This window comes from Solanum tuberosum, unplaced genomic scaffold (genome assembly GCF_000226075.1).
Source record: "Solanum tuberosum cultivar DM 1-3 516 R44 unplaced genomic scaffold, SolTub_3.0 scf00200, whole genome shotgun sequence".
NCBI lineage: Eukaryota > Viridiplantae > Streptophyta > Magnoliopsida > Solanales > Solanaceae > Solanum > Solanum tuberosum.
In genome coordinates, this window is record NW_006239124.1 from 189,270 (window position 1) to 210,279 (window position 21,010).

Sequence of the window (21,010 nt, forward strand, 5' to 3'; positions counted from 1 at the left end):
TTCAAGGAGAATGAAAAACAGCGAAGAAGATGGAACCGCATTAGCTTTACGGTTTGTCTTACCACCAGTGCTGTTTTCTCAAATATATATACTAGTAGACAACGTATCACTGGAATTACGATAATGTACAATTCCCTATAAGTTACACAAACATGAGTAGCAAACTTGGCCTCAAGCAGGATTCACTAACCTCCCACAGTAACTGTTGATCACCATTGACCATTAAACGCAAGAACACCTTGCGAGGTCAAAAATTGATGCCCTACTACATATGGTTCACATAACTAAGGAAAATGGGAAAAAGAAGAAGTAAAGAATAGAAGAAAATTCTCTAGCTATGAAGCATTTGGGGAAGCCACTAATCTCTCCCCATGCTTGTAACAGCACTGTACATACTCCCCTCCACCAATACTCATAAAATTCCAAAATCACCAAGTAAACCAAATTCTTGCTCTGGAACTTGGACAGATTAGCTTATCTGCACAAGCACATGCTCAAAGAGAGTTGATCATAACATGAGTCAAAATGGTATCATGAATCTTGAAATATTACGATCCATTTACAGCCATTTCAGGAGATGACTTTGGTTGTATCAATGGACAGTCTTCTTCATGCTTCCTACTATCTGGAGATTTGTGCAAGCTTTCAGAATTTTTTTTAGGAGAAGTTGCTTGTTTGTTGGCATGATTTTCAAAATCAGCATTACCATTATCAGAAAGACTCCCTTCCTCATCATGGTTAGCCTCAACAGATCTCTTGTTTTCATCAGATTGAGGGCTACCTGGTGCAGCACTCCCATTATCAGCAGGACTTTCTGTAGTTTTGGAGGGCAACACAGCTTGACTTAAAGTTGAGCATAAAGCAGCAAAAACACTGTCCCTTGATTTAGAACCCTTAGCGACACGTTGCAACCTTTTTGGCTCAGGGTCTTCTTTGGGAGCCACCTTCCGTTTCAACGGAAAAGAGTCTGCTCCATCTTCATCAGAATTATCTGACTGCTTCTTAGGTGGTGGCTTATAATCTTCATCGTTGTCGTCATCCCCAGAATCAACAACTCCCCCGGATCTTCAGTAACATATGAGAAGTCATCATATGTCACTTAATTTAGCAAATACACATTCTAAAAATCACAAAATACCTATCAGATGTGTAGCTCGGAGCAGATCCCTTCGGCACCGCCAGTTGAGACTTCACTCTGCTTGCATTCACCACAGAGGCTGATGCAGAATCTTCCTCATCACTGACAGATTGCTTGTTCAGTGGTTATCAAAATAAAAACAATTCTACAAAATAATAGGTAAAGGGATACCTCTCTTCGTTGAAATAATCTTCTTCTTCTTTCTCTAAACTACGCTCATCAACTCGTTTCCTCGGGTCTAATAAATTGCCAACACTTCTCATCCCTGAATCCTCTAGGGACTGTAATAACACAAAACAGCCATAATAAGCTCAAGTATCCAACAAGAACACATGACAGTAACAGGCATAACTATGCAGATACCTGCTCATATTTAACTTTCAGAGAGTTGATGGATGAGAACTTTTCAAACTTGACCAACTCATCCCAAAATGAGTCCACTAAATACTTGAGCAATATTTTTAAGTTGTCCTGCATAGTATCACATCAAGACCAAGAATGCATGAACAAACAAATATAAAGGAGGACAGAGAGGGCAGGGAGGCAACAGCCTGACCCAGTGAAGGAAGGTATGTGTACCTTACGGATGTACTCAAAAAGCTCTAGAACAGCCGAGTTCAGAAGATTATAGCGATCTCCATTAGCAACAAAAGCATTAACAATTGGTTTTAAAAGATTCTTCTCGGCGATATGATTCATCAAATACTCATCCTGCAGAATACACCCAGTATTTAAAAAAATATTTATACATATACAGAAGCATAACTCACTGGGTATGTTGTTGTTGTATACAGAAGCATAACTCCTAAAGATGTCTTCACGGAAGGAAATGCAAATATTAAGACCCCTAGAACTCAGCTATCTTATAGAAAAACATTGGTCACTGATATGTAATAAGCAATGACAACTTTAATGCAAGAATCTTCTACATAGACAGATTTTTCTTTTTTCTATTTTCCTTTTTAAAAGGGGACATTCTATCTCATTGTATCACATTCTGTTATGCGAGATTAGAAAATCACCATCAATACCTTGGTCTAGGTCCGAGATAATTCTTTGTTCCATAGCCCCAGGGCTATTTACAAATAGCCAATTAAGAAGTTTTAGATGTACTAGCACTTGCATTTCTTGTTCTATGTCCACTGGATTGGATCGAACTAGTTAATTTGGCAGGAAGATAATGGCATAAAAGAAGCATTCCTTTTGGAAAGAGTAAAGAGTTACTAAACAGGTCCATCCAGAGCACATCTAATAGTTTTATTCTCTAGAACCAAGAAAATGACCATTCTCTACAAACCCTATATTACATAACCTGCATATGTTGATGATTCACCCTAATCCATTTCACCTCAATGGGACAGCATATAAAAGTTAATACACTAAAAGAGTCCCTCAAGCTAAAATTGAGCTAGGAATTCCATCTACCAAGCTGTCTTTTTGACTATTTAAATGAAAAAGATTGAAGGGCTTGTCATCGAACAGAAAATACCACATTCTATTTGGAGATGCTTTTGCGTTAATTTGCATGGTCACAGAGTATAAACCGATAATCCTTAGGCATGTCCATACTTAACACATAAAACACACTTCGAAAATGTTAGAATAGGAATAGGAATAGGATAAGTATATCGAATCTTACTTGAAAAGGGATTTAATAAAGTGTTTATAAGCAGGGGTCTGAGTGTAACAATGTAGATACACAATTCAATAATATTTTTTCTTATATTTCTCACATGGTATTAGAGCAGGACCCATCTCACCCAATGTTAGGCCCATATATTAAAAATTGTCCATGCACCAAATATCCAGCCCTGGGCGTGAGGTGGGGTGTTGAAGAATAAAAAGAAGTCCCACATTGGTGGTTAATGAGATGGGTGGTCTCCTCATAAGGTTTAGGCAATCCTCCTTCTCTTGGACTAGTTTCTGGGGTGTGAATAGGCCCAAGACGGCAAGACCTAATTTTACATGGTTTGCAACAGTCCCTTCAAGCTTGGTTTGGGAGTTCAACATGAGTTCAGAAGTTTGGCATGACCCGTAGTGGAGTTGACCACTCTATGTTTAATTATCATTCTACACCAAATTTGTGAATTTATTTGGTGGTTTACGTTGACGATATCGTTATCACTAACAATGATCAAGATGATATCACTAATTTGAAGCAACATCTCTTTCAACATTTCTAGACTAAAGACCACGACTAACTGAAGTATTTTCTAGATATTGAGGTTGCTCAATCCAGATCAAGTATTTTTATTTCTAAACACAAGTATGCCTTAGACATTCTTGAGACAAGAATGATGAGATGTAGCCCATTGACACTCCTATGGATCCTGTTGAGAATATAATTAACTGATAAAAGTGTGTTCTCTCTAACAACTTAAGTTTTTAAATGAGATATCGCACACTTCAGCATGGTATCAGAACAGGCACCTCTACCTGGGATTGAATCTCACCGCCACCCATATCAAAAAGAATTTTCATGTGTTTGGCCCATGAAAAAAATCAAGCCAGCACGTGAGGGGGCGTGTTGATAATATAATTAAGTAGTTAAAGTGTGCTCTCTCTAACAATTTAAACTTTTAGATGAGATGGTCACACACTTCAACAAATCCAAATGCTAAACTCTTGTCATGACAAGGAGAGCCACTCAATGATCCTTGAAGGCCTAGGCGGCTAGTTAAAAAGTTAAATTATCTCATAGTAACTAAACCTGGCATCTCGTTTCTTGTGATTGTTGTAAGTCGGTTTATTACTTCCCCCTATGATAGTCATTGGGTGCAGTTGTTCATATTCTACAATATATAAAGTCAGCTCCAGGACTACTCTTTGATGATTGAGGCCATGAACATAAAATTGGATATACAAATATTGATTGGGTAAGATCACCCTCGAATACGCGTTCTACATTCGGATATTGTGTTTTAGTAAGAGGTAATTTAGTATCCTAGAGGAGTAAGAAACAAGGTGTGGTTGCTCGATCCAATAAAGAAGCAGAATATCGAGACAATGGTTGTAGCAACTTGTGAGCTAGTGTGCATCAAACAGTTGCTGAGAGAACCAAAATTTGGAGAAAGTGGTTAGATGCAACTTGTGTGTGATAATCAAGCAACCCTTCATATCGCGTCAAATACATGAAATTGAGATAACTCAACACATGAGATTGATTATCACTTTGTAAGGGAAAAGATGCTCTCAAGAGATATTGTCACAAAATTTGTGAATTCGAGTGATCAACTTGCAAATATCCTCACCATGTCCCTCACCGCCCTCGTATTGATCACACATGTAACAAGCTTGGTACATATGACTTGTATGCCCAAATTTGAGGGAGAGTGTTAGAATAGGACTAGTATATATGATCTTTCTTGGAAATGGATTGTAATATAATGTCTATAAATAGGGTTTCAATGTAATAATGCAGAATAATATTTTTCTTCTATATTTTTCACAGAAAGGCTGGACAATTATCTAGGACAGCAAGTGTTGCAGCGGAACTGATTGCAAAAAAGGGGATATAAGCCAATTTAAAACTAGATCATTGAGAGGTATTTGGAAAAGGGTACTCTAGATTGTAGGGTTCTTTTTTGTTTATCTTGTTCACATGTTTCCTCCTTTAGGCCTATAGAATCACTGTTTACCTTATATATAAGAATTTGAAAAAAATATTGAACTAAGGATCCAACCAGTACAATCATAATTGGGCAAGTCGATTTTGCATCCAAGGACATAAATACAAGACAACTAAATAGTAACACATATGAGGAACATAACAGGTGCAAGACATGCTTCTTACAAAAGAGGATTGACCAGATTAGTCAACAAGAGCCAAAGTATCTTGAGATCATGGCAGAGACAAAGTAGTCATTATGAAGGACAAATTAATCAAAACTTGATGCAGTTCAATCACATTGACAAATGATCCTCTTGGTTAATAGAAGTCAACAACTCACATTGCGGGAAATAAGAGTTCTCATGAATCTAACAGCAGCAACTACTAGGTACTTTTCTCTTCTTCGTGTCAACAACAGAACTTTATCTACCACATTATTAAGAAGAAAGCTGCACCTGCAACACAGAAAAGAAACCACATTATACCAAAGGGTTGAAATAGGGCTTTGGTACCAAACAAATTGCATGCAGAGATGAGAAACTTACTTTATTCTATAAGGATGGTGCACGGCACAAAAACATAAGAGATCACATATATTTAGAAGTATTTCAGGCTTCACACAACTTTGCTTCACATTTCCTCCATCAGTGTTTTCAGACTCACTGACTGATAGTGAATCCCTATTCGGAGGGCAGGATAATGTTATAGTTTGAACCAATCCGGTTAGGTGCTTCTCATAAAAAATTTCAACAATAGTGTCCCTCTGCAACAAATTGAAAATGTTAGAAAGTAAGATAAATGAAAAGAAAATTGAGAGATATCTTGCTTATTTCCTCAAGCATTGGGGATTAAAAGGCTAAAGTGTACATATTCTAAATAGGGAAAATAGAATCAAAATAAATAATTACATGAGTAAATCAAGCTATAGTATATGTACAAGATCCTAAAATATCCTCAAGACACTTGCACTCTCCCTCAATGGTGCATATAAATTGTTAAAATATTAATGTATAGAGTGTTCCACATGGAAAGGAATTGTAATGTATTGTTTATAAATAGGGCTCAGTGTAATTATGTAGTTTATGCATCTTAATATTTTTCCCTTCTTTTACATCTCACTTGGTATCAGAGCAAGTGATCAGAGCAACCATGAGAAACGTCCAGGATATAGAAGTCAGTTGTCATGCCTTCTTTTCGGTGACTTTCAGATCTGACAAGCGTTACCATTCTTTCTGCCAATATTTTGTGAGAACTAACAGCACCACAAGGTCCAACAACCTCTGGCAACCAAATCCCACTGATAACTTTTGGATTAACCCTCATGCTAAGGATGGTTCCCATGTCAATATCAAATCCTTAAGACTGCTACAAAAGATCATGGAAACCAAGCTTTAGGGATGAGAAGAAACGTGCAGCTACCAAAAATGTGAACCAAAAACATCTCCATGTTTCTATTTCATGGAGCTAGACAGAACACTAAGCTGCTGGAGATATGAAGGAAATGTTTCCACAAATATAAATCATGGAGAAGATTTTGGTTGAAGCCTCAGGAAACATCTCCAAGTTACAAACATGTAAATGCATTGGGTGAGAAGATGGCCAAACACCTAGACATTCGGGCTTGGATTCTATAGGTTTTGAATACATTTGAAGCTTACTCTACGGTTATCATGGGTAAAGTGATGTAGTAATTTTTTTTTCTTTGAGAAGGTAAAGTGATGTAATAATTTGCCTAGTATAAATACCCCCAATTTCCCTTTTTTGTAGGGTTAGACTTTGATGAGTGATGAGATATTCTCTTGGAGCGTAGAACAGTCTTGTTAGCTTAGTTCTCTTCTACAGCTTCTCTTGGATTACACCATAGCTAGGTGACTCATGTATAGGGGTGTCAAATGGGAGGGTTGGGTTGAAATTGGAGATATTAAAATGGGTTGAAAAGAAAATCGGGTTGGGTCATGACCCGCCCAAATTTGTTTTGGGTCAAATGGGTAGGGCTCAAATGGGCTAAAAATCGGGTAGGGTCATGACCCGCCCAATTTGACCCGCTTAATCTCAATAATTTTAACATATTGTTATTTAACTTCTATAATCATAATTTGAATTTCAACTCAAGAAAATAATAATAAAAAGTTATAAATTGAAAGATAAATCCTAGAAGATATAAAATAGATAGTAATTTATACCTTCAATATAGGAACATACATCAACGCAAATAAAAAGTCTTAAAACAGGTTGAAACTGGAGATTAAATTAGGCTCAATTGAAGATTCTTTTAAAATGGGTTAAAGCTTGAATGAGTTGAGATTGAACTCAATTCTAATTATCTTGAGCCCAACCCATAAATTTTCAGATGGGTTGGGCGGGTTACCATTATTTGAGCTCATTTTTGACACCCCTATTCATGTATTACATCTTTCTTTGACAAAGGGATTCATGTACTACTTCTCTTCCTCTTTTCTGTGAATTGTTTCTTTAATTGAATCTTATCCTAATTAGTCTCAAGTTCTCTTTTGATTGTTCTTGAAGTTAATTGTTTGCAACAACAACTACATACTCGGGGTAGTCCTACAAAGTGGGATCTTGGGAGGGTAGAGTGTAAGCAGACCTTACCTCTACCTCAAGGGTAGAGAGCTTGTTTCCAATAGACCCTTGGCTCAAGAAAAATAGTCCAAAGCAGTTCAGGAAAAGGAATAATGGAAGTATAAGAAACAACATATAGTAACACTAATAAGTAATACAACAAAAAATAATACAATAGTCGAAGTATAAGAAACAACAAATAGTAACACAATTCGAAGGACAAGAAACTACAAGAGTAATACTACAACTACTAGTAGGGATGTAGTAGGGACATACATCAGGACGATGCTTTCCCACCTACTAACTTTCTACCTTAATTTGTGTCCTCCACGACCTCAATCTAAGGTCATTTCCTGAGCAAGCTAAAATTTAAATTGATGTAAATTGTTTGTATTTTAATTATTTGATTCATCCATTCTTTGCTAGCAATCTTGGGTAGAAATTATTGCTAACTATCAATGTCTTCAACTAGTTTTTTTTTTATATTTTTGAAATAGGTGTCTTCAACTAGTTCTTTTTTTTTTTTTTTTGAAATATGTGTCTTCAACTAGTTCTTAGTAGGGTCCTTGATAGTTCTAGCCTTAATCTCTATTCTACTTATATCTTATTCCATATATAGCCCGTTAGCTGAATCTTCATGAGTTGAGAGTTATCACCCAGTCAACATCTCTAGCAGCATGCCCCACACGCACTGCTAAAGTTTAGGGCGTCGGTCAGTGCGTTTGTTACACACGCCGGCGCGTGTGAGAGATTCTGACTAGATGCCAACCACTTCCGAACACTTTCCATGGCAGCAACAGCTTTTCCAACAGTTTTTAGCAATTCCAGCAATCTACTTTTGCTGAAATTCTATATTAGGTCACCTTAAGCTGCTAGTTGCTTACATCCTCTCTATCAGGTCTTCTTTTGTATTATGGATCTCGACACACTTTTTACAACTCTATCAGTATACTCATATCTTCTTTTGCATTTTGTTGGCAACTATTTGCTTAGAACTCTCTTCAATCCAACAATGTCTCTCAAATTTGATGCTTCTAGTTCCAAAAATATTGGAGTTGGAATGAAGTCAGATAATTACTTCAGAACCCTTAATAGAAAGTCCTGAATATCTAACTTGGGTTTTATCAGTCGGGTTGTGGGGCAAAGGTCAAGTTGTTCAAGATCACTTAATCATAGGCTAGTGAAGTAGATAAAACGGCCCCAACATAGCGAGAGGAAGTTAACGCTCAACTATGTAGTCTCTTATGGTGATATATTTCCAAATTGATGTCCTTGTTTCGTCCATTCTAGATATATTATTCAATTTGGGAATAGGCTCGCACTTCATATACTAATGAGTTGTTTCTTTCTTCAAACTTGAGGTAAGCCTCCTTTCTCATTCTTTTTTCTTGTTCTTCTTCTTATTCTATCTTCTTCTACGATGCTTTTCTACTTGGATATTATTGCTTCTTTTTTGTTCTTTTTCTTATTGATGTTGCTCCTGCAGCTGCATCTTCTTCTCCGACTACCACCATTGCTGAAGGGTCTTTTTAAAAGAATTTAGTTTTCTTTCAGTTTGTTTGATAGTAAAAAAATCAGTTAATTTAATATTTCTTCAATAGTATTTATATAACTACTTTTTCTGTTTGTTTAAGAGTAAAAATCAATTTATTTAATACATTTTTAATATATTGAAATACTTTTCAGTTTGATTAGTAGTAAAAATCAGTTTATTTAATACTCCCTCTAGTCCTTATTAAGTGAATTGTTGAGAGTATGGCACAACCCTTGAGAAAAACATTTAAGGAAAAAAATTGAAGGTTACTTTCCATTATTACTCTTTTGATTGAAATATTTTCTATTATTTCTTTCACTGTTTATGTTTCAGATTTAATTTTGAGGCTCTAAATAATTTGATTTCGATTTAGCCCCTCATATGGAAAATTATTTAGCTACTTGTTAGATTGAAATATTTTCTAATAGTGATGGACCCCTGTACTTATACGAGATTGTATTATGGACTCTTCTACTTAACCCTTTATCAATTGAACCCTTAAACTCAGTAAAACACCATATATTGAGCCCCTCTGACCGTTGACTAATGACTAAGCTTATGTGGCATTAAGATGACTGAATTGGTAAGAGTGTGTGATTACACGCCTCAACAAGCAAGTGATATCATATTTAAATTTTTAAAAAATTAAAATTATAAAATAATAAATTGAAAAAAAATTTAAAAAATAAGAAATTGTTTTCTTCATTGTTGAGTGTGCTCGCCGAAAGTAGAGTGAGAGAGAGAAGTTGGGCTGGTCCCTTTTTTGCCAGAACGGAGGCGGCAAGGGGGTGTTGGTGGCATCCTGGTACGCCAGAGAAGATGGAGAGAAGGGGTCCATAGTGGTTCATAGGGGGGTCGCTGGTGGTTCGGAGAAACAAAGACTGTAGACAGGAGATGAGGCGAGTAAGGGTGCAAGGAGTTGGTCACGTAGGCAAAGAGGTTTGCCGGTCGGAGCTGGTGGTGCAGCGGGTTAGGGCTGCTGGTTTTGTGAAGGTCGGGGAATGAGGAAAGGAAAATGGCAAGGGTGTGCAGTGGAGATGGTGAGGAAGAGAGTATAGGTGGTGGCGGCAGCGGCTTTCTTTGCTGGTGGCGACGACTATTTCACGATGGGAATGGGAAGAGGAGAAGAGGAGGAAGACGGCAACGCTTAGGTTATCAACCGTGTGGAGTTAAAAATATTATTTTATTTAATTAAAAATGTTGAGTTAAAAGATTATTTAACCTATTATTTAATATTTTTAATTAATAATTTTTAAAAATAGTTAATGAATATAATTATGACATGTTATTTATTTAAATGACGTGGATTTGACGTGTCATCTATTTAAGAGAGAGTGAACTACACACATGGTAGGAGGGGTTTAAAAATCTTCTTTTGATTGAGTTTAAGAGTTCAATTGGTAAAGGGTTAAGTAGAAGGGTCCCTAATACAAACTCGTACAAGTATAAGGGTCCATTAGATCATTTCGCCTTTTATTTATTTGTGCAAAGTTACTTGAAATTTTTGAAAGATTATGCTTCACTTCAATGAGGCAAGCGCTTTGCTTCTCGCATTAAGCGAGTCAGATCCTTGTAGCTTTTTTCCACTTCGTACTTCCAAAAACACTGCTTAGAACAAGAAAGAGTGTAACAGGGAAGCACAAGACAAAAATTCAAGAAGGTTGAGAGTCATGAGGTCTTAGGTTCAAATTTTAATGGTGGTAAGAAACTACCCAATTTCTTCCAATATGTTTAAGCCTTAGTGAACAGAATTAACCTAGTTATTGTGTTGGTGGAAGATAAAAGATACCCTGTGAAATTAGTCGAAATTAGTCGAGGTGCATGGAAGTTGGCCTGGGCACCGCGGTTATTAAAAAAGTACTAGAAGAAGACCAAGTATTGAAAGGTCAGAACTTCATTAGGGTTTGAATCCTAATGAGAGGTCCACTAGAGATCAAAACTTGTTGAAGGAGTCATTCGAAATCGAAGAAGAGGAAGAAAAAGATGATGAGGATAAACTGTAATACCCAGATAACAAAAAGCTATATTCTACATATTTCCCTTTTTGTCGTCTTTTATATAGGTAGGGTAAGCTTTATTGATAGCACGTTTGCACTAAGAAAGTGCAAAGCCTTATTCATCTTTTAAAGTCAAATAGAAAGAACAGAGAGTTTCCTGTTCCGAAAAGCTTGTGCCTTACTATACGAATCACATGCTTCTTTTAAGTTGCTTCGCTTCACCCACGTCTGTTTCACATCACTTCCTCTCTTTAAGCGGCAAAATGATCACTTAATTTTATTTCCCTTCCCTTCCCTCCCCTACTTCCTGACCAAGCTGTAGACATAATACAAGTTGAATGCAACACAGTTTTCACACCTATCCAGGTTAGTTATTAAGCTTGGAAATAACTAATAAGGAACCAAAGTTAATACATTGAAGAAAAAGGAGATTGTACAAGTACGTGCTTAGAACTAGAACCTTCAGTCAACTTTTAACTCCCCTAGTACAAGCAAGTTTAAGGGGAGCCACACCCTTTGATACAAACAAAAATTATCAATCATTGGGGAACCATAAAGTTACTGACAAGGCACCTGTAATCCTGACGCATATGAATCTAATAGACTGCGAAGAATATCATTAAACTGGCAGTGCATGTCATCACCAAAATCTGTTAGCATACCTCTGACCTGAAAATTCAAAACAAAGCCATTATTCACTTCTTCCATTATGTAGAAAGCACTCCATAGCCACAAGTCCTGAAACAATCTGCTAAAAATAAACACAGCAGACTGACAAAAATAGAAATAAGAACTAGAAAAGAAACTGAACAAGTGTACTTGTCAAGAAAATAAATACTACATAAAGAAACAAATAGTAGCGTCCTAGTTTAGAAAGATCATGAGTTTCTTAACCTTGAAATATTTTGATGAGGGTGTTTGATCTTTCAATATAATGATTTGTTGATACATGCCATGCTGAATTTTACTTAATATAATGGAAGTTCAATTGAACGGAGTAAACTATCATATTAATCAAACTCGTAGGACTGAGAGGGATACCCAAAAAGTAATGGCAGGAAATGTAACCAGCAGAAGAAACAAACGACATGCAGAACACTACAAACAAAGAGAAGGAAAGGAGAGACCACCCACCAGCTATCCTAAACTACGGAAAAGAAGAGGTTAAGAGTAGGAGGAGCAAAGGTGCACTACAGGAAACCAACAACCCTGACAAATTGATCAACCAATCAACTTTTGGGGCTGATTTTACGAGTCCTCTATATCTATTACACATTATTCAGGTTTTTATCAAATACAAAAATATATATTTTTCAAGAAAAGAAGGGTTTTTTGCATACCACACTTATCTCTGCACACATCAGTAGTTTAATTGCAACTAGTATTGCCTAAATGAATCCTTTTCTTCCATTACATTGCCACTCCTACAGACCGATGCATCAATACGTCTATGCAGAGCATGGATAAACCATTTCAGGCAACCTTCTCTTAATTTAGCCTCAATTTGTGCTACTTTCAAACTTCGTCAAATTTGATCGTTCTAATCCCTGTCAAATCTTGCACAACACACCTATTCTAACACATTTCCACAATATTCATCTTGGAGACATGTTGAGCCTCTTCTCTTCTATATAAAGTTGCTAGTCACTCACTCATTTCACAGAATTTCCAATTCACCTTATTTAAGTATCTTTTAATCAATTAACACTCTTGTAGCACCCTTTGCTTGTTGTGCAGTGACAGTACCAATATCCACTAATCATTGTTTCCAGATACCGTTGCCGTTGACATCTCTTCTAATTCGTCGATACAATTTCAGTTATCTTTATATAATGTGTTGCATCTTCATCTAATATCATGTTATATAGCGAAGCATAGAACGAACATCCAGAGTAAAAGTAAATTTATATGGCAGAGATAAGTACTACTCCATAGTATTTTTGTGTAAGCTTTGGGATAAAAGGGGTTGCTTTAATTGCTCATAGTAATAAGTAATAACTATACTTCAAAAAATCTAAATTTGACCACTAATATTCCAATACATCTGGAAAATGGTTACTTATAACTTTTGTTTTTTGATAGCCGAGAAACCCGTCTGTGACCCGCCCTTTGGACCAATCACAGCCTTCTATACTCGATGGATAATGGGCCCGCCCCTCTACCCTTCTCCACTTAAATATTGGGCTTCGCTTTGCATGGTGAAATCTAAAGTTTTTAACTAGTATTCCAATAAATCTAGAGAATGGTTACATTGACCCTATGCAGGCAATTTAGCAAGGGTCAGTTTTAGTTAAGTGAAAATGCTCTCAGGCACATTACCCAAAAACTCTCTCCTACTTTCTAGGAGAGAGAGAACCCTCTTTTCCGGTAGTTCGCCTGAGATCTACCATTTTCATCCGAAAGGTACCTTTTCTTTCTTGTATTCTCCACTCTTTTTTGCAGCTATAGGGGAAAACAAAATATATTTTAATGCTGGTTTCAAATCCTTCGACATAACCAAATGGAATGCAGAGGGTTCTGTTTGGTATGAGTGGGTGGAGAGAAGTCGAAGAATGATGAGAAGGACAACTATAAGCAGCAAGGCAATGGACTGGATTTGCTCACTGCTTAGAGAAGCATCCACTGATAATAAGAAGAACATAAGGAGATGGAGGTTTGCAGCAGAAAGGAGGAATTTTTCTGTACTAGAAAACACAATGATTACGGGAGATACATGAGCATTATTGCTTTAAATGCTGGGGGAAGATCTGTAATCATCATTCCAGAACCCGTCTTAAATGCTGGATGGTACGATTTAGCATTTAAGATTGAAAACTTCATTAAATGCCACAAAGGACCGGTACCAACGATCCTATCAAGAGCTTGGATCCCAAATATCCTTATGCAAAGGCTGTGAGAGACGGCAAATGGCTTACTAAAAGTCATAGAGAGACAGAGATGGCAAGTAAATCGGACAAGTAAGAGGATGGGCTATTGAGAAGGTGCCTTGTAGGACATTTGGAGAAGGCCAGCAAAGCATCACCTTCCTTATCCGAGATTAGAAGATGGTCATCATCTGAATGGAAGAAGACATTTGGAGTCAACATTTATGAGCTATATGGCAATATGTTCCTCTTTGAATTTCCTAATAAATTCATGGCGGAACAAACCCTTCAAGGCCAGTGGAAATGGAAAAACCCAGTTTTCAACTTAGAATGGTGGAGTCCGACCCTAGGTTGTGAACCAATCTCCATGGAAGTTAAAAGACATGGATCAAAATTATGGGAGTCCCTCTTCATCTTTGGTCACATCAAGTTTTTGCAGAAATAGGACAACTCTGTGGTGGATGGGTGGCTACTGAAGAAGGGACAGAGTTAAAGAACCATATGATGTGGGCAAGAATTTTGGTGGCAGATGATGGAAGAAATATACCAAAAGAAGTTTCAATTGTGCGTGATGGAAACAAGTTTTTTTTTCCGATATGGGTAGAAAGCAAAGCAAGATTTGAAGTGTTGCCGGAAAAAAGCCTTGATTTTTACCGGAGAAGATGACAGTGTGATAAATCTGGATCATAATATGGACCAGAGGGTAATAAGGAGAAACCTCTGTGTCCCAGCTCAGAAATCCCTTATAAATAGGGATTCTAGTACAGAGACTCATGTGGGAAGAGAAAAGCTGTCAAAAGTGGTGGTACCCACTAACGTATGTGACAGCTACATACCCCTTTTAATGAAGGATGATGCTTTTGGCCTCAATGAAAGGCCAGAATTTTTAAATGAAGGAACCAGTGGGCCTGACCCAGCAAGTTTGGTCTTTTTTAACAACATAACAATCTCAATGCAGCCCATCTTCAGAGAGGACTAGACTCTAAAAGATACAGAAAGCCACTTTTGTATGCAGCATAGAACAGGACAGTAACGTGCAGGAGATGTCAATAATTAGTTCAAGCGATGTTTTGATAGATGCAGTCTTGCAAACCACAGATCCAAAGTCACAAATCCTGATTAGGGACGGGATGGAGAAGGGGGAAAAAGAAGTTGCATGCAATACACTTGAGCAGAGATTAGTGTCCTCCATTGAAGAATGGGAGGTTGAACAGGCTGAGCCATTGTGCACACAACAACAACATTTAACTACAGAAAAAAAAAAGGAAAGTCTGTTTGGGTAAAACAAAATCTGATCAGACTGGGGAAATTACTGGGTGCCAAGTTCCAAGGCCATGAACAAGAAGCTTTGGAACTTCTATAATAGGTGGACATTGCCAAACAAGCCAGACATCAGGATGCTGCAGTGGTTTGTAAGAAGACAAGGTTCAAAGGTTCTAAAGAATTGAAAAGTTGGTAGCATTTGATGTGAAATTCAAGAGTGGTGGGGGTAGAGAATAGGGTAGAAAGCTCCTTACCATTTCATGATGCAATTCAAACTAGTATCATGGAATGTAAGGGGTTTTTTTTTTTTGAAACTGGTAACTTTGTGTCTATTGATAGAAACAGATCAGTACATGGGCTGTACTAGGGCCAAGAGTATTATGGGGGACTGGAAAGCTGACATCATTTGTCTACAAGAAACCAAATTACAGGGGAATATCACTGAGTTGGTAAGGCAGATTTGGGGGGATAGGTGGGTCAAAATGGCATGTTTGGAGGCGAGTAGGACAAGAGGAGGGACAATGATGTTGTGGGATAGTAGAATATGGAAGGGGGAGGTACTAGAGACAGGGACATATACTCTCACTTGTAGATTTGAATCACAATTGCAGGACTTTTCCTGCCACATTACAGGAGTTTATGCACCCAATTGCTATGTGGAAAGAAGACTAGTATGGGAAGAAATTGGCTCTATCGGAGGATTAATAGAAGGTCCATGGGCAATATGTGGGGATTTCAATGTGGCCAGATATGCTTCAGAAAAGAAATATTGTACTAGGAGAACAATAGGAATGAGAGAGTTTTCTGATTTAATTGAAGATTTGAATCTAATCGATCTCCAATTGGAAAATGCTAAGTTCACTTGGTTTAAAGGGGATAACCATCAAATAGCTTCAAGAATTGATAGGATCCTGGTATCTCAAGAATAGGATAATGTTTTTTGTAATCTGAAACAGTTTACTACGCAAAGAATAATGTCAGATCACTCCCCAGTGACACTTCAAGGTGGTTCCTCGAAGAAGAACAAAAGTTATTTCAAATTTGAGAATTGGTGGTTAAGAACTAATGGTTTCACATATAGAATTAGGAAGTGGTGGGACTCATTCGATTACATTGGGAAACCTGACTACATCCTAGCATCTATATTAAAAGCTTTGAAACATAAATTGAAGGAATGGAATAGAAGTGAGCAAGGAAGTCTTGGCCAACGGAGAAAGAATGTTCTTGAAAAGTTGGTTGGTGTGGAAAATATTGCCACTGATAGAGCATTAACAGAAGATGAAGCAACAGAAAAGGCAACTTTACTTCTGAACCCGGAGGGTTTAATATAAAAAGAAGAAAATACTCGAGACAAAGGTCAAGATCTGTTTGGCTAAAGAAAGGGGACAAGAATACCAAGTTCTTCCACAAAATGGCTAATGCACACAAGAGGTGTAACAACATAGATCAACTGTTTGTTCAGGGGAATATAGTCCAAGATCCAGAAAGGATCCAATAGGAAATAGTAGAGTTCTACCAGAAACTTTACTCAGAAGATGTTCAATGGAGACCTGGCAACAATTTCATAAACTGTCCAAGGCTAACAGGGGAGTAAATAGAGGACCTAGAAAGAAATTTTGATGAGGAGGTTCTGAGAAGTTTAAAGCAATGTGCAAGTGGATAAGCACCAGGACCAGATGGCTTTACAATGGGGTTCTACATCAAATGTTGGGAAGTGGTCAAGGGTGATATCATGAAGACTTTTCAGCATTTCTATGACCAAGGGAGGTTTGAAAGAAGTTTTAATGCTACCTTCATAGCCTTGATTCAAAGAAAAAGGGTGCTAAAGAACTAAGGGACTTTAGGCCTATCAGTTTGATAGGCAACACCTATAAAATTCTCTCAAAAGTGCCACTGAAAGGCTAAAACCAGTGATGCCCAAACTTGTTAACTCACAACAATTAGCTTTTATTAAGGGGAGGCAGATCATGGATGTTGTTTTAATAGCTAATGAAGTAATAGATTCCAGGTCAAGTTTGAAAAAACCAGGCATTTTATGCAAATTATATATTGAGAAAACATATGATCATGTCAACTGGGATTTTCTTATGGGTATGCTAGAGAAGATGGGTTTTGGTCTCAAATGGAGACAATGGATTAAATTCTGCATATCTTCCGTAAGCTCTCAGTATTGATAAATGGCTGTCCAGCAAGGTTTTTTAGTTCACAAAGGGGCTTAAGGCAAGGTGATCCCCTATCACCTTCCCTTTTCCTATAAGTCATAGAGAGGGGACTGAACAATATGATTATGAATACAAACAGAGAAGGATGGCTAAGAGGTTTTGAAGTAGCGAGAACCGAAAGGGAAAGCCTTAGGATAACTCATTTACAAAATGCAGATGATACCCTGATATTCTGTGATGCTGAAGAGAACCACCTTAAAATTTTGAGACTAATTCTGGTCTTGTTTGATAGAATGTCTGGACTTCATGTTAACTGGAGAAAAAGCTTCTTGTATCCCGTTAATGAAGTGCCAAATATGGGCAATTTGAAGTTAATTCTTGGTGGTGAAGTGTGTGCTCTTCCAACTCATGTTTTGGGTATGCCTTTAGGGGCCAAATCCAAGTCTTTGGAAATCTAAAATGGGGTGATTGAGAAGTGTGAGATGAAACTGGCAAGGTGGAAGTCTCAATACCTCTCACTTAGAGGAAGACTGACTTTGATCAACTCTATGTTTGATGCACTTCCAACCTATGTTGCGCGAACTCTTCATTTTTGTAGGCGAACCCGTCTCGACGCGACACTAGTGCGGGAGCGGGTGCGGGTCGGATTCGGTCAATCCGATCCGGACACTTTGACCAGAGCCGAAAAAACAATTTGGGGAAAAGGAGATCAGTTTCCGGCGACCTCTTCAGAGAGGAGGCGGAGCTATATGAAGCTTGAAAAAGTACAGAGAAGAAGAGAAGAAGAACGAGGAGTTTTTTCTTGAAAAAGTACAGAGAAGAAGAGAAGAAGAAAGAGGAGTTTTTTCTTGAAAAAGTACGGGAAGTACATCTTTTTTATCTTTTTTGAAAAAGTAGTCTTTTCAACTTTTCTTGAAAAAGAAAACTAGAGACGAAGATAAGTGTGTCCTTTTTTATTTATAAAATAAATCATACTTTTAATGTTTATTATATTCTCTCTGTTCTTCAACAATTATACTCCTTTTATTTTGTATGTAATTATACCAAAATATGCAATTCATTACTATATATATTTCATTAAATATTTTTAGTAATATTTTATTATATATATATCCACTTATTTTGATTATACTAGATATATTATTATTGTTGTTGTTATTGATATAATTTATTTTTAGAGGTACGCTAAAAAATAATAAGCAATTATACCATGTATATATAATATTACACCTTATATTATATATACCAAGTATACCAATTAGCCGTATCCACGCACCCGTATCCATACTCGGATTCGCACCCCCGAATCTTAAAATTTAAATTTTGCCGAATCCAACTCTTGGATTCGCATCCGTCTCGGATATCCGCACCGGAGTCCGAGCAACATAGCTTCCAACATATATGATGTCTTTATTTCCTATTCCTCCAGGTGTCATTAATAGGTTGGATAGAATCAAGAGAAAGTTTTTGTGGCAAGGAAACAAGGAAAGGAAGGGGTACAACTTAGTCAAATGGAAAAAAGTGATCAATGATAAGAGAGTTAGGGATTTAGGGATCAAGAACCTAAAGAATCAAAACAATGCTTTGAGAATGAAGTGACTTGGAGGTATTCCAACGATGATCAGAATTTATGGGGCACAGTCATAAAAGCAAAATATGAAGAAAGTGATAATTGGATGACAAAGGAAGTTACCACTCCTTATGGTGTTAGTTTGTGGAAATCCATCCGATCACTATGGGATGAATTCAAATCAAACACCAAGATTCAAGTGGTAGATGGCGCTAAAACTAGATTCTGGAAGGAGGATTGGCATGAAGAAGGAAACCTGGAGACACTTTTCCCATACATACACACTCTGGTTCTTCAAGAACAGAGGACAATAGTTGAACTATGGACACCTCATGGGTGGAATATTATATTTATAAAACACCTCAATGATTGGGAAATTCGCAGAGTTATAGAATTATTCATCGTCACTGAACAATTTAGTGGCTTGGAGATGGGGAAGGAAAAATTACAGTGGTTGGGGAACTGTAAAGGGACTTTAAAAGTAAGTGCAGCATATAGGAAGTTGAACCACCCAATTATGCAGGCACCCAAATGGCCCTGGAAACACATTTGGAAGGCCAAGATCCCACACAAAGTGGCATGTTTTATGTGGTTACTTACTAAGGAAGTTGTGTTGACACAGGAGAATTTGATGAAGCGGGGGATTACACTGTACTCTAGATGTTTTTTTTGTGGGGAAACTGCAATAACAGTCAATCACTTGTTCATCCAGTGCAAGGTCACTGGCCAATTGTGGAGTCTATTCCTAAGGCTCAAAAACATCTCATGGGTCATGCCTGGTAGAATTGCAGAGGCCTTATACAGTTGGGAAAAAGCAAGATTACAGGCAAAGAACAAAAGCAACTGGAGAATCATTCCTGCTACTAATTGGTGGACTATCTGGAAAGAGAGAAATCTTAGAGTTTTTGAGAATAGGGAGAGTAATATGCAACAAGTAAAATTGAATTGTATTCTAACTTTATGTTTTTGGTGTAATCAGATCTACTCTAATGACATTGTCTCTATCATTGATGTTTTAGACTCATTATAGGGATAGGACAGTGCCTTTAGAGTTCATTATGTAAAATATGGTTTTCAGTACAACCCATGTACTGATTTAAAGAAATAGAAATAGTTACCAATCTCAAAAAAAAATCTAGAGAATGGTTACTTCATGATAAGGTAAAGTTGGAAAATTAGTTAACTCTCCCTTAATTTGCTAAAGTAGACAAGTAAAATGGAAATAAATTTTCGGTATACTAGACAAATAAAAAGTACTAGTTTCACGTTGAAACTTTTGGTGTCAATCATTGCTACCAGTGATAGAATTGAGATATAAAGGTGATAGTATTATAGAGATTAATTACTATTAATCAGATAATTTAATAAAACAAACACTTAATTAACACTTTCAGGGACTGCAACAACAACATACCCAGTGAAATCCCACAAGATAATTTAATAAAACAAACACTTAATTAATACTTTCAAGGGACTGCAACAACAACACACCTAGTGAAATCCCACAAGTGGGGTCTAGGGAGGGAGGATAGAGTGTATCAATACCTTACCACTACTTCGTGGAGGTAGAGAGGTTGTTCTAGAAAGACCCTCGGCTCAAGAGCAACAAATCCTTTTAGGGGATTGCAAAGTGAATATTGGACATGTAAAAAGGTAAGAGGGGAGTAGAAAAGGAATGTGTACAAAGAAAAAAGGAATTTCAATATTTATAGCCTGGTAGAGTTCTTCATAGTTCGATTGGCTTATTTCCTCACTACTTTCATCAATTAAAACAATATTATCGGCAAAAGTTATACACCAAGGACCTTCTCGCATATACTATCGGTTAGTTATTCTTTAATGCACACGTATAACTGGAGGTAGTTCCAATCCAACAAAAGGAATGTCGAACAGATACTATCGTGGAACAGCCTTAATGTCCCTCACCCTGCACTCGAAGAGAGGGGAAAATAATAACAGTATTCAACGACTAGGCAGCATAAGTTACAGCAAGATAAACTGCAAAACTGGCCAGAATTTGGATACCTAAAACCTACCACCACTAAATTTGAAATTGCATTCAACAATCAATTGTTTTCCCTCAGAGCGGCAAACTAATATACCGTGAGTTTACGGTATTTCTAATACGTTTCACTTACAAGTTGTGTGTGTCTAAGGCCTTTTTATATTGGTTTTGATGTGTTTTTATCATGTTTTGCAGGAAAGACATTCAGGTGCGGAAGTGTAGAGACAGCTGAAAGAAATGCAGAAGAAAGGCATTCACGGAGGTGATCTACGGACCGTAGGTCCATT

At 37.2% G+C, this 21,010-nt stretch overlaps 1 protein-coding gene across 2 annotated transcripts in view; it reads right to left on the minus strand.

Annotated features, from left to right (window-relative positions):
• Positions 1-21,010, minus strand: part of LOC102602525 (serine/threonine-protein phosphatase 4 regulatory subunit 3) — a 60,227-nt gene continuing 39,217 nt past the window's right edge. For both annotated transcript variants that reach the window (XM_015312339.1, XM_006355328.2), the window contains 8 exons: positions 11,433-11,528; positions 5,294-5,511; positions 5,089-5,203; positions 1,718-1,849; positions 1,502-1,609; positions 1,310-1,419; positions 1,139-1,240; positions 1-1,065 (listed from right to left, as the gene is read on the minus strand). In XM_015312339.1, coding sequence (XP_015167825.1) covers positions 549-1,065; positions 1,139-1,240; positions 1,310-1,419; positions 1,502-1,609; positions 1,718-1,849; positions 5,089-5,203; positions 5,294-5,511; positions 11,433-11,528 — 1,398 coding nt within the window. In that variant the 3' untranslated portion in view covers positions 1-548. The remainder of the gene's footprint in view (positions 1,066-1,138; positions 1,241-1,309; positions 1,420-1,501; positions 1,610-1,717; positions 1,850-5,088; positions 5,204-5,293; positions 5,512-11,432; positions 11,529-21,010) is intronic.